At 37.1% G+C, this 14,139-nt stretch overlaps 1 protein-coding gene across 2 annotated transcripts in view; it reads right to left on the reverse strand.

Annotated features, from left to right (window-relative positions):
• Nucleotides 1-299: 299 nt before the first annotated feature.
• SERPINI1 (serpin family I member 1) overlaps nucleotides 300-14,139 on the reverse strand; it is a 35,318-nt gene continuing 21,478 nt past the window's right edge. For both annotated transcript variants that reach the window (XM_015872005.3, XM_015872006.3), the window contains exons 4-9: nucleotides 12,966-13,160; nucleotides 11,745-11,949; nucleotides 8,525-8,622; nucleotides 3,623-3,709; nucleotides 2,372-2,461; nucleotides 300-1,048 (exon numbers count right to left, since the gene is read on the reverse strand). In XM_015872005.3, coding sequence (XP_015727491.1) covers nucleotides 972-1,048; nucleotides 2,372-2,461; nucleotides 3,623-3,709; nucleotides 8,525-8,622; nucleotides 11,745-11,949; nucleotides 12,966-13,160 — 752 coding nt within the window. In that variant the 3' untranslated portion in view covers nucleotides 300-971. The remainder of the gene's footprint in view (nucleotides 1,049-2,371; nucleotides 2,462-3,622; nucleotides 3,710-8,524; nucleotides 8,623-11,744; nucleotides 11,950-12,965; nucleotides 13,161-14,139) is intronic.

Raw genomic sequence — 14,139 nt, forward strand, 5'->3', positions numbered from 1 at the left:
GTGAGGAATGGAATTATATGCCTGCCTGCTGATCACTTGAAAATGGAAATTACAATTAGTTCACAAGGTAACATTTACTTGTAATGTCATTCTCCTTTGTTTGTCAACACACAAAAACTTAGGGAACAAATAGTATTATGCTGTTCTGTATGAATTAAACATCTTCAGACACAAATTAAGAAAATAAAGTAAAATACAGAAAATGTTTAAGATCATTCTTAACCACCAAAGTGAGATGCTGTAAAGCTCGGGTTAAAAGCAGAACAATTACTTTTGGGGAGAAAAATGTTCACACAGTGTGACTGTTCAACTATTTTAATTTGGACATACAGAGCTATTCTACACTGACTGGCTTGAAATACTCATGCGATCAAACTTTATTGGTATCAACACTTACGGAAGGTGAATCACGGAGTTGCATGCAGGAGCATTCATAAAAGCAGCATTTTAGAACCAGATGTTGGAGTTTACACAGTCTACCACAGTTCTCAGACAGAATCCATTAGGTTTAGATTCTCCCATTAACTTTGAGACAGCACACTGCAGTCTGTTTACTATTACAAGATTACATTTTCCAGATGTAGCTCAACTATAAATCATGAAGGTTTGTCATTTGATTACTCAGAGCTGAGCACATTGTACTCCTGTCTCATCGATCCAGTAAGTCTCTGCACTGTAAACAATTCAGGAATTATGGATTTGCAAGACTTTTTTTACTTTACAATTCACTAGAACAAGAAACAGTTGTCGACATGTACACAATTTTATTTTAAGGACACGGCAATCACAGTAACAAAAACAAAACCATTATTTTAATACTGTGAACTTCTCCTCTGGAAACTCACTTGCACATAGATCTGAAAGCATTTTAAACAATATCTTAGGGGGTGGGGGGGAGAACACAGCAAACCTTAAATACATAAACTTCAAACTTGATGTGCTTTTTCCTTCATTTTGGTAGCTGGCAGTAGTTAAAGCTCCTCAAAGTCATGGCCACTTGTATTCATTGCTTCAGGGTGCATTACCCGCCCCATGAATAACACAGTACCTGTGGCAAAAGGGAGAAGGGGAAAATGTCATTAGAACTAAAAGGAAATGCTGAAGTTAAAAGCTGATGAATACTGAATACTTGACCATGTGGTAAAGAATTTCTATAGGAATCTGTGTTAGAATTTGGTGCCTGTGAAACTGTATGGATCAATAACACTAAAGAAAAAGGACTTCTTTGTATTCAGAAGTTATATAGTGCACAGACAAGAACAGTGGACACTGCCTGCATTTCAGCACCCTTCAGGTTATTCTAAAGGCTTGATTCAAAACCCACCACAGATCAAAACAGATATTCACTTCAATTCCAATAGTTCTGGTAAAGCCTCATGGAAATACTGCCACTGATGTGGAGTCAGAGCTCTCTAGACTGGGAGGGTTTCTAAGGATGCAGATAGCCTAACTGAAGCCAGACCTGAGCTGAACCAGACTTCCTTAACCACTTCACACCCTCTCCACTCTGAACTGGTGAATAACATTCATCAAGGAATTAAGTGAGCATGAAAAAAACCCACCATACTAATCTGATTATTACCAGAACTATTACTAGATACTTGTTCATTATTGTGGATTGCACAATCTGGAATAAACAAGAGTTCTCTATACAAATACTACTCCCCAGCTATTTAACCACCATTTATAGCCTCCATGCTGTTATATTTCTATGCCTGCTTATAAGTAGTAACCAATCACAAGCATTTAGAATATTATGGTGAATAAGGATAACCATTACAATTTTTTCACCTGTCTGTAGAACAGTTAAGATGCCAGAACACAGAACCATCTGATAGTCTGTGGCCGTATAATAATGTTTTGCATACCAGCCACATCCACATCATTAAGATAAATATGAAACTAAGGAATTACTTCATCATTGCCCATTTTGCAAGTGCTGTTCTCATCTCTTGCCTGCCATAGAACACTTCAAGAGTACAACAGAATTATTCATTGCTGTAATCTCTGTCCATTATGCAAATCACTTGGTACTGGGAACACAGCTTATTGGTCTCAGTACAAGTGCCAAGTGCTTATGGAGTACAATAATTATGACCATTCAGGGGAGTAATAGTACATTTTGATGCAAAGTGTAGGGTTTTCCTTCATGTTCCTTAATCACAGAATAAGTACTATTCAGAATTATACCAGATTTTGGTGTCTTGCTCAAAGAAACACTAGGGGGACATAGAAAGGGCCAGTCTTCCAATGTTTACTCCAAGACAAATGAAAGAAAGCTTAGAACATGAAGAGAATTTGTTCTAAATATGCAATTTTCTTTCATACCCGACAACGCATTGTGCAAAGTATGGAGGAATGAAAGTCTCACCTGTTCTTCTGTTTCTGACCAGGAAGAAAAATGGATGATCTACTATAACTTGGGGATACAGTACTGCCATTCTGCTTATGGCAATCATTCCTGAAGGACAAAGAACAGGAAACTTGAATATTACTACATATTCTCCCCTGCTCTTAATGAAACATACTTGAAGCTCATGAACAGTGAAGTCCTACACTCCAGCACTTAATGTAACCAAGAAATAGCATGAACAACCTAACCAAAATTGAGACCTACAGAGTAATGGCACAATTATGTTAAATTAAAGTAATTAAAAATGGAGTGATACAATTTCCCAGGCTGAGGAAGCAGCTTCTAAGATGAAGAAACTTAAAAGGAATCATGCATCCCTGTAGAAATGAAATGTATTATGCTGGACAGTACTGCTGGCTTTAAGCTGATATTTGATAGGAAAAGATAACTCTTAACACATAAAGGGAATGCAACAATTAACTGGGCTGATGTTGCAGCTTTTAGCTTCACTTCAGTCTTCAAAAAAAGCAGAGGGAAAGGGTAAAATTAAATAGGAATCAGGTAGGATTTGGCTCTTCATTATTTTTATTTGGTAAGACATGAATTTCTCGAGGGCATTATTTCCCAGTGTTTCATTTAGTTTTACAGTTCCACTGTACTGACAGTAAAGACTCGTGCATGCCAGCAATCCCTGTCCATCTTAATGTTACAACCCAAGCTAGTTACTGGTATTTATGAGCAAGGAAGTCATTTATCTTTTCCTCCAGTACAAGTAGAAAATCAGCTGATGATACAAAACCTAACTTAATTTCAGGAAAAGCATATGATAACCATGTAAATCAGCTATCTGGTCTCGTAACATCAATACCGACAACTTAAGTTTTTCCATTTATCACTTCCAATCTTGCCTCTCTAAATGAGCTTATTAAAATACAAGTGCAGCAACTCTGTCCCAAGTGTTCTGGATCAAACACTTTTGACCATCCTTAATTAGTACACCAAAACTGAGGAGTGCTTAAGTTGTGTGAAGAACAAACAGTTCATACCGGCCTGACACTTAGAAGCAAAACAGATTTTCCACAGGAGCCTCACGACTGTGAAACAAACCATGTGTAAGCACTACAGAAGTTTTCTCTAATTCTGTTCTGAAAACCAGTTTAGTTGTTGTGCTCCCTTCACACTACATACTTTTTAGCTTCCTGGAATTTCAGCAAAACAGTTAAAATGTTAACTTAGAACAACATTTCATTCTGTTTTTCAATTAGGTACCTGAGGCGGCAGCAGCTTCTGATCCTTCCTCATTAACTTCTAGGAAAGCCTTATGAAATGCCTTTGCAAGGTAGAGTTCTTTGTTATCTGGAGAAGAAAAAAAGATATCTATTTCAAGCAGTTCTACAGTGAGAGTGAAAAATTTACCTTAGCGCTATTATCCACCTTCTACACCAAGCCAGAACAGATAAGAGCTTTGTGCAGAAGACTTGCATCAGTCTTGTTTTCCATTTTTCTTCCCCCATTTTCTAGTTTTGGTGCAAGCCTACATTTGCTTAAGTGAGTGGATGCTCCACTATTCTTCATCATCTAAATGATCAGATCTTGATCAGACCTACTGGAGTAGTCAGCAGCTTGCAGGAAGCCATACATAACATCATTTAATCAGTCTGACTAAGTTTCATCAGTAAGACATAATGAGGATTAGATATACATTTATTGTACCTGCATAAAATCCACAGTAATGACAGAACACAGTTAAGAGTTGGAAAGGAATAAAAGCACTCAACAGGAAGTCACCCAACCATGAAAATCTAATCTAACCACCCCACTGAGACAGCTATACTTTTTTGCATTTCTGATCCTTAACAAAACATTCAATGCCAAAACAGCAGCTGAAGGCTGAGTATGGAAGGAAAAATTAGGACTTATTTTTTTAATTGCTATCCACAACTGCAGCCAGCAGCTCTAACACTAACAAACCTAAGCCACAAGAGACACCAGTTTAAGATGCCTCTCCTCAGATCTCACTACTGCTATATGCACTCAAAATCAAACTAGATCTCACAGTTCCTCTGCTGACCTTAAATACCACCAGCAGAAGCCTTAAATGATTCCCTTTGGAACAGACCATAACAGACTTCTAAATACTAGAAATCCTAGGCATAAGAGCCAAGCTTTCAGCAATGTTACTTAGAGAGCTAGGATGAAATTCCTTCCCACTGTTGCCTTTGAATGTGGGGCATGCAGAATCTATCTTGAAAACAAAACGATTCCCACAGCTTTTGTATCCCTTGCTATTAACAAAAACACCACCAGAAAAGACAACATTAACAGCTCTTCTAAACCTTCAGCGTTGTCTATTAAAAATAACTGAATAAATAGTATAATAGAGTGTTAAATGGTCATCCTCCAAAGCTCTCATTCTTACAAATCATTAAGGTTCATGTTTCCAAGAAGTATTTTGCAATAAACCTAGGACATGCATGATCATATACAGAAGTGATGGTGTACGGAAGATACCAGTGGCCAGAAAGGGTGACAGACCCATACAAACCTTACCCCAATTGCATGTCTAGCATCATATGTGCTGACTTTGTAAACATGTCAGGTTATCAGGGTTCCTGGTAAGTTTATTGGTCACCTCAGCACATTTCTTCATTCCAGGATAGTTATGTTTTGCTATTTTTGCTTTGAGAACATTTTAAAGCTCTATTGAGCATTTGAGTTAAATATGACATAACAGAAGAAAACATGAACTCTGCAGCCTTCGTAGAAAAATGCTGCTTCAGAGCTTCTTTTCTTAAGCATAGATATTTAATAATAAAATACTCCACTTACCCTAATCCCGGCCCTTCTATCATGACTTTTATCACAGTACTTCAGCCTGCTCCTGTGACCTGTGATACAGCAATGCTCCCTATTTTAACCCTGTATGTTTGATGCTGCATAGCACGGCATTATGTTACTCTGAAGTATATTTCTAGCCTGAACACTCAGCACCTTAAAAGATCAGTCTCCATCTAATGAGCTTATTGACTATTATGAAATTGGGCCCTAACTCAACCAACACAAATATTACTAATATTTACCATCAGCTATTTAAATGAGACAAGTTGTAAATGTGTTCTGGTTCTAAGTATAGAAAATAATATACAGTTAACAGGAATACAAAGTGCACCACTAAAGAACAGATGAAATATCTCCAGATTTATTTTGTACTAAATAAGCTGTATTTATTTTGTACTAAATAAACACTAATAACACATCTCAGTTAAAAACTACAGCTTAACTTACTCTCAAGAGCAAAACATCCTGTCATGCAGCACACAACTTATGTCCTAAACCAAGTTTCTAATCTACAGAAGGTGTAAGAAGTCTTTAGTCAATGTAGTGTGAACAGTTTTAATTGTGCTGAAGCAACTTTTTTTTTTAATCCCAATCTCGTAACCTCAAACCATACCCAAATGTCTGTGGTTAAGGTTTCCATAAGTGCATACCTTTATTTGGTTCCAATTTCTTGCCTCTCACCCTGATGGATATCTTTGTCCTTGAATGGTGAAAATAGCAATTTCACATACCGGTTTCCTTTTTCTAGACAATTTGTTTTATACTGCTGCTATTACACCCCTCCTTGAAGTGAGTTTCCATATGGAGAGCAGGGACAGCACTAGGTGACAATATCTTTCTCTTTACTGTGTTTTGTAATTGCCAAGTGACTGAATGAACTCAGTATCACATACACAACACTTATGTCTTTCCCTTAAAAAGAGGAAGAGATGAAGCTTACCTGAGTATTTCCTATCTTTTTCCCCATCTCCCCCCAGTAGCTTTTCTGAAACAAGATTTTCTAAGGGGCCAATGTGTTCTGTTAACTATTACTCAGAAAAGCCCCAAGAACATTCGGCATCACAGAGTTTAGGCTTTCTGCAAGACCCTTGTCTAGATAGCCATTAATGTGTAGGTGTGATCTGAGGCTTATTTCTAATGTCCGTGACTCTGTTAGCATCACATTTCATTTGTCACTACACTCCATATGCTTGCAAACTCCTACTCAGAGCTGCCAAACGGTTGCTCTGCAAGTCTCATTTTAAAGAAAAGCATGTAGGTTTATTTATTGGCTTTCCTAGCTCAGGATGCCCCAGAAAAATTACACTTACCTCAGACAAGACTGTGAAGAACTATTTACTGAGATGGTGCTCTTCCAATTATTTAATATTGTGAAATCAGTCATTAAAAACACTTAACAGCTCACTGAGACACAGGTCACCTTGATCTTAAGAGCAGTTGCCAGTTAAGGCAAAAAATATTACAATCGTTTGGAAGAGAAATTGACCTTTAGCACAACAGTCTGAAACTTGCTGAAATTCTCAGTGTCAAGATAATCAAACTGTAAGTCTGGGTAAGTTATAAAATCCCAAACACTGGAAGTTCTTTCAAAATTTGTTTTTTGCTAAGTTTCAAGTTTGATTACTATGAACACAAGATCAAATCAGAGATGGAAACAACATCTGTGAGTCAAATACTCCGGACCAGGTAGTCAAACAGGAACATCCTCCTCCTCACCTGCACAAACTGTCAGTTTCTGCAGGAAAGTTAAATCTAAAGCAAGCATCTAGATTAATACTCTGTGGTTGCCACAACGCAGACATCCTGAGAGGTAAACCTGACTCATCCGGATCCATTTTTCCATTTGAGTGTAAAAAGTAAAAGATACTAAAGATGGAAAATTCTGTAATCTTCCAATTTCATTTATAGCCACTGAACTCACATAATTTCACCGAAGACAACAGTCTGTACCTGGATCTGATTACAGAATTAGGGCGGCTGAAATCACAGACTTCCCTTGACATCAATTCAAAGCCAACAGCAACAGGAGAAGGGGAAGAGAATTCTTTTATACAGCAGAATTTCTCAGATTCTTCAGTCTCCTTATTTTCTCCCTAAATTAGTGGTGTTCTGAATCAAATATCTGGATTTCAGTTTTCATACAACAGCAAGTTTCCCAAAGTGCTAACACTGAGCTGCATATAAACTAATGGCCTCAGCTTCCTTGTTACCCAACATGCTATCCAGCTATTTGTAAAAACAAGTTTCTAATATTTGTCAGAAAAATTTATTAAGGAAGCATCATTCGTTTACACAAATCCTCTTCACATTACCTAATTTCAGCTTCTCTTATAATTTCACAGGAAAAGGAAATGCAGCAAAATAGCAGAGTAGGCTACATATAGCCCGTGAACAATGTTTCTAACTTAGCAGAAATGAAAAGGATGTAATTCTAAATGCTTCAGCTGCAAATTTTATACTTCATTACTACTACCCTGAACAAGATCCACCAGCATGATTGCTTCCAGGAACAGACAATTCGGAACTACTTCCCATCAGCTGTGCAAGTCTCTGGCTGATTAGACAGTAACCCACAGAGCAGAAACATATACAGAGCATAAGTATATAAGCATAAATTACAAGAACATCAGTCAACCCACACTGGTAACATGTTTCTAGATAGAGAATATTCTGGTCTGTCACATCACAAGTCTAGACAGACTGTGCTAAATATACTGCTCATATGGCTACTATTTTTTACATACAAGAATTTGAGCAACAGCAACACAGCTACCTTCTGTAACACTTTCATACATTTCAGGAGGTATTAAGAGCTTAAACATCTGTTTTCCACCTGAAGTATTAGATATCTCAACTTCAAATTGAAACTGTTCACAGTTTACTGGACTAGACAAACAGCATGCATGTTTCCATTTCACAACTCTTTCCTGTTACACCTACATACAGAGGGTATTTGGGGGATAACCAATCATATAAGTATTTAATGCATTTAATGCCATGAAGAAATGCCCTCTGGAGAAGAAAGAGGACAACTACCTAATAAGCCTCACTTGATATTATGGCACTGAAGCCACACATTGCTCTAACACAGATCTGCCTCCCGCACATTCATAAGATCCAGTATGATATCTTAAAGTGACCTCTCCCAGTTCAAAAATACTCCCTACCAATCCAATGGATTGCTCACCCACCTCAGCTGCTCCTATAGACAACAACCCTGCACCACACAAAACATCTCGGAAGATCAGAAGTTTGCTAGCAGGTATCTTTTAATTGAAAAGACATTGGTTATCCTCAAGTGGATGATTTTAGTACTTATATATCTCCTCTTACCAGACATGGCAGTGAGGTCAGCACTACGGCTGAACACTTCTGTAATTCCAAGACCTTTCAATACATCCTTCAGATCAATTTCTTGCTCTACTGTGAACCTGAAAAATGAAAGAAAAAAAGAAAGTTAACCAAGGTAAGCAGTACTTACTAGAGGACTAAAATTTCTAGGAAACAACTGAAATTCAGAGACAATGTGAAATAGGAGCTTCAGTAACTGTTGTATAGCATAGCTGTTACTGCGTAAGAATTTTTCCCCACATTCAACCTAAATCTATCCTGTCATCCTTTACCTTAATGAACAACTGTTCACAGCTACAGCAACCCAACACTTCAGGTTTTCTATAAAGCTTAAAATGTATCAAGTAATCTAGTTAATAGACTTTAAGACAAGAGAAAAGATGGTTTCATCTTGCATGAGGCCACACAACTCTGCTGAAATGCTGAGTTTCCAGTAGAGTCCCTAGGTGCTCAAGATCTACAGAATCAAGGGGATCTGAGTATGCTTCCCAGTTATAAAAGCATAACTACAGCCTAGTGTGACTCATCCCAAAGGCTATAATTTCAAGGCTTACTAAAAGTCCTGAGTGAGAAAAAGCAAAAAATGCCCGATTCTCAGTTTGGTTCTAATATATTACATTCTGCAGAACAAAAAGCCAGGCAATGGCTGCATTTGAGAAATCAACAATTTCTTGCTCAGAAGACAGGCCTTAAGGATCTGAATTGCGATTTCAGCCCAATAAGCAACCTATAATACAGAGCTGCCAGCTAACATCAATTTCAACTTTTCAGACAGAATTTCAGCAAGGCTGTCCCGAGGTGCTAGAACTAGCTTGCATAATTCAATAGCTAGAAAATAAAACAAGAAAAAAATCCCACAGTACTGCTGTTCTGACCAGGCAGATCAAGGCATGTTACGGTTCTCTCTGGCAAGGTGCTTCTGTGAGGGCTAAATACAGGCTGAAGATGTTGGCTACGTATGTATTGCAACAGCACACAGCTTTGTTCCTCTTCTGTGGCTGTTATCTCAAGAACCACAAGATATGACCACATCAAACAGGACTCAAAAGAACATAAAGGGACATGGTTTGTTTCCTTGAGAGAAACAAAACTTTCAGATAAAGAAGGATCGTCATGTAAAGCAGGACAGCCAATGTAGAAAACCAAGCATACTGGGATAGTCTTCAATGGGTGCTCTGCAGTCTGTTACAATATTAGAGAGTAGCTCCTCGTGTTCTTCAAATAAACTGTTAGTTTTGCATATTAGATTCATGGTCTGTTTCAATTCCACGAAGAAACTGGATTAGAACGTTGATCATTTTAGACTGGGTTAAACTGCAAACATTTGCAAATGAAAAAGAATTTAACAATTCTGTTCAAATTTCTCCTTTGCTATTAAAAAGAGTAATTTGCACATAGATAATGCAAACAGAAATTACAGTGTTGTGATTAACTGTGCTTTCAGCTGTGTTCAGGCCCTATTACAGTTTAGAAAATGTTCACTTTATAATTTGATAGCATCTTTCAGGATATAAAAAATTAATTTTATTCCTCTGCTGTTTTCAGTTTCTCAGTGGACAGAGCCTGCAGGCCACATTTCATAACATGCTTTCCTGAGTCAGAGCATAAAATATTTATGAAGTTTTTATTTAGAGCATTGATAAAATCCTGCAGATCCACTCTGAATCTCTAATGGAAATCCAACACCTTGGGAGCATGCAATTAATCTTTCTAATTTTTATAAGGAAATTGCACTGTTACTGTGTGGTATTTCAAGTTCATGAGAGCTCTCGTAACTGGAAATTGCTGAAAGTAATCAGAACCTAATTGTACCTGTTTTGCCTTTGCTTAACCTTAATTCAAAAAGCATTTAGCAATTTTTCTGGAGGTTCTTAGATGAATGTGACAGGCATGAAAACTAGCCTAAGGTAGGAATTGTTCGGTACAGAATAAATAAGTTATATGACCACACAAAAACAGCCTCAACTCAGCCACAAACTCATGTCTGAAATTCTGGCTACATATAACCCTGAACTCTCTGCCTTAGGTTAAGAAGAACAAAACTAAAATCTAAAACTGCCTACTAAAACTTAATGTCAGAACCATTCCAACAGTACTTATTTAACTTGAGATACTTTAACTTCCTACATTCAGAAGCTTATTTTTCATAGACCTCTGGATTCTGGGCATCTCATACACAGGAGAAACATATCAAGCACCAGCACCTGATACAGAGGCAGTGAAATACTTCAGTTATAAAAGAGAAGCTTAAGGGATGGAAGTCTCATTTAATTTGTTAGTAACACACACTGTGAAAGAAGGAGAAATAGCTTAGCCGCAGCCTCTCATCCCTTCAAAGGATTTTGCTCTGTTCCTTACAAGTGCAACATAACCCACACTTCCAAATGAAAACAAGAATAGTTTCTGTGACTAGAAGGGTTCACCATGGTTCATTTTTTCTGCTGCTTTGTGCTGTAGCACAGCACAACAAAAAACACAGTAACTACAGAAGTATGTTACTATGTTATATAAGCAGTTTAATAAAAATCAGTGAAATCATTATGAATCCTTTGAAGACTATTAGGATGAAGCCACACATTACAGACCTTTAGGAGTACACAAATGAGGTACACATTTAGAGGCAGATGAAAATTCCAGGAAAGGTAACAGTGCATTTGAGTTTATGCAGCTTATGTCTACAAATAAGCCAATTTCGTTGGTCCACTAAAGAAAATGAGCTCAACCCTGGTAACATCTAAGAAAGACATTGATTGAAATTACCTCTCAATACTCAACTGTTTGCATCTACATATACGATTAAAACTTTCTGAATTAGCAGCAAACAGTAATCTAATTAGAACCCAAATGAAACATTTTAGCTTAGTTGATTCAAGCTTGAAATATTTGTATGGCTCCTATCTAAACAGAAATAACCATAATGAGTTCAGCAATAAAAAGGGAGCCATCACTCAGTAGATATATTTCTGATGAAATTCTCCTTCCTAGAGCTTATACCTGGAAGGGATGTGAAAGCAGCTTTAAGTTGTTGCTCAAACAACTACTATTATGCACTGTATACCACCAGATCTTGTCACAGCAACCTTCATGTAGGTGCTAAATAACTACAGACTTGGTCAAGAATCCAGTTTTTACTGATACTGCTTATTCCATCCCAACTGAACACAGCCTTTCCCCTTTTAATGACATGGCAGTATATTCTCACCTTGGTAAATATACTTCGACTTTTTGCTTTTTGACCGAGTTAGCCCACTCATTAATCAATGAGGCTTTGACAAGTGGCTCCAATGTGACCAGTGGAACTTCTTGTCTGGAAAGAACAATCATCATACTAATTTCATCTCCTTCATATGGTATTTCTAGAACTTGGTAGATGCCACCTGCTTCATTAGAGCCATCACTGAACTCTCCTACAAGAAAAACAGGGAAAGGCTATTAGAAGTACGCTCTTTCATTTTTACTGGAGATATAGGAAAGATAAGAGGTAGGTAATGATGACTAAATACAGAAGTTAAAAGGGACCCTCTATTCTGTAAAGAAAAACAAGTCAGTTCCTTCATCATAGGATTTAAGTCTCATATTTCCTTTCCTAAACAAGGTAAGCTCGTACAATCACATTCTGCAGGTAATCGTGCCTCTGAAATTGCTACTTAACTTCCACCTAACTTCCATTTAGCAAGCAAAGTCTAGAAGCTGTTAAAGCTAAGACCTTCATGGAAATGGGCAGAGTTTTTCTTCCAGAAAGAGACAGTTTATTAACAATGAGACAGTAAAATATTGCCAACAGCAGACACTGTAGAATCCATTTGGAGTTCAGGCTCAAGATAAAAACAACCATTAGCTCTGCTGTATGAAGAATTCATTTCATCTAAGGACATTAGGGCAGTAATGGATAAGCATCCTTATATTAAGACTTTGTATTTATTTAGAATATAATATAAGGGATCTAGAAAAATTAAATCAGAACACAACTACTGAACTACCAATTGGAAAATATCACTAAGGACATTATACAAACACCTCCTCAACACTGAGGGGCATGGGAACATCAACCACCTCTCTAGCAAGTCTGCTCCAGCATATAGCCACCCCCACAATAAAGAAGCCTACCCTAAAATCCATCCTATTACTTTTAATACTTAAGACAAGAATAATATTTTACTGAAAGGCAGATATAGCTCTATAATTGTAAATAGAATGAAAAACAAATGTTCTGAAATTCATCATATGGCACTACAACATACCTAAGCAGCAATCACGAAACCACTGAATACACTGCTGCCTGGTACAATGTATAAACACATACTGTAAAAACACTAGGCAAACATACTCAAAGCTCTATGTGGAAGAACACAAACGAGTACTACTGCAACAAAGATATTAAGGAAAGACATACTGGATTTAAATTGCTACATCTCCAACTCACCATAATAAAACTCTCCCTGCTGGTACATCATTGGAATCTGCACTTCAGTTTCATCATCCTTAGTGAAAGAAAAAGTTCTTGTATTCTCAGGTCTGAACTGTGATTTCCAATTGCCTTTAAAGTAGATTGCATTGACGAGAACCAAATGAGTTAGAGCACTAAAGTCTCTTGATGACACAAAATCTTTGATCATATCTAAGAAGAAAAACACAACTGTCAGTCTTTATGTCAAACAGAGCATTAAATCAAATCAAGACAGCTCAAAAAAAAAAAAAAAGCAACAAAATAAAAAGCTATGCTATCATGTAATTTCCAATTCAGATGTTCCATTAAATCTCTGATTAAACCACCAGCATTTTGAGAACCTAAAGACACAGTGTAGGCACACAAATCTTTCCATCAAGGACATGTTAGCTAACTGTTACTGTATCACTACTTAAATATATTCCATAACTAAATCATGGGGAAAAGGAAGTCACACTATTTACACTGGTGTTGTAAAACATTTCAGCATATTCCTCTTCACACCAGATCATCTTTACATTCTGGTTCTGATCCAAAGAAGAATTAAAAGTGGATGTTTGACATGTATACCCGTTGGAACTTCACCTAGGCTAATTTTTAAGCTCTTGGTTTCTAATCAAGTAGTATCTCACTGATTAGTAAAGGCTAATCTGTATTGATTCTCAGCATTTGTTCCACTGATATTAGCACTTGAAAAGCACAAGAGAGACATCCAGCATCTGTTCCACACAAGGGAAGTATGTCAGCTAAGCATGGCAGCTGCTTCACTCCTATTCCTATAGAAGTCATTTATATGAGAATACAGTCTTACCTGCTTAAGCTCATCTTAAACAGCTTCCTTTTCAACAAAACCACATTTGTTGGTGTTCTCAACAAATTATAGCCCAGTTCAGATGCCTCTCATTCATCTATTTTTAACTGACACTGCAGTACAAAGTGTTAAAAATAAGCATTCCTCAGCCTGGTTATTAATCCCTTAATGCATTGTTTAAACTACAAATTCTGCTTTTTGGACCACGACACCTACCAACTGATGAGAAATTTGTGTATCATATGGCAATATTTGTTACAGGTCACTGTTTATACTTCATCCCAACTAGAACATCATTAGAAATGAGATGTGACCCATACTTACTCTACAGTTGGGAAA

Source organism: Coturnix japonica, chromosome 12, assembly GCF_054131305.1.
Source record: "Coturnix japonica strain WE chromosome 12, WE-NBRP24, whole genome shotgun sequence".
NCBI lineage: Eukaryota > Metazoa > Chordata > Aves > Galliformes > Phasianidae > Coturnix > Coturnix japonica.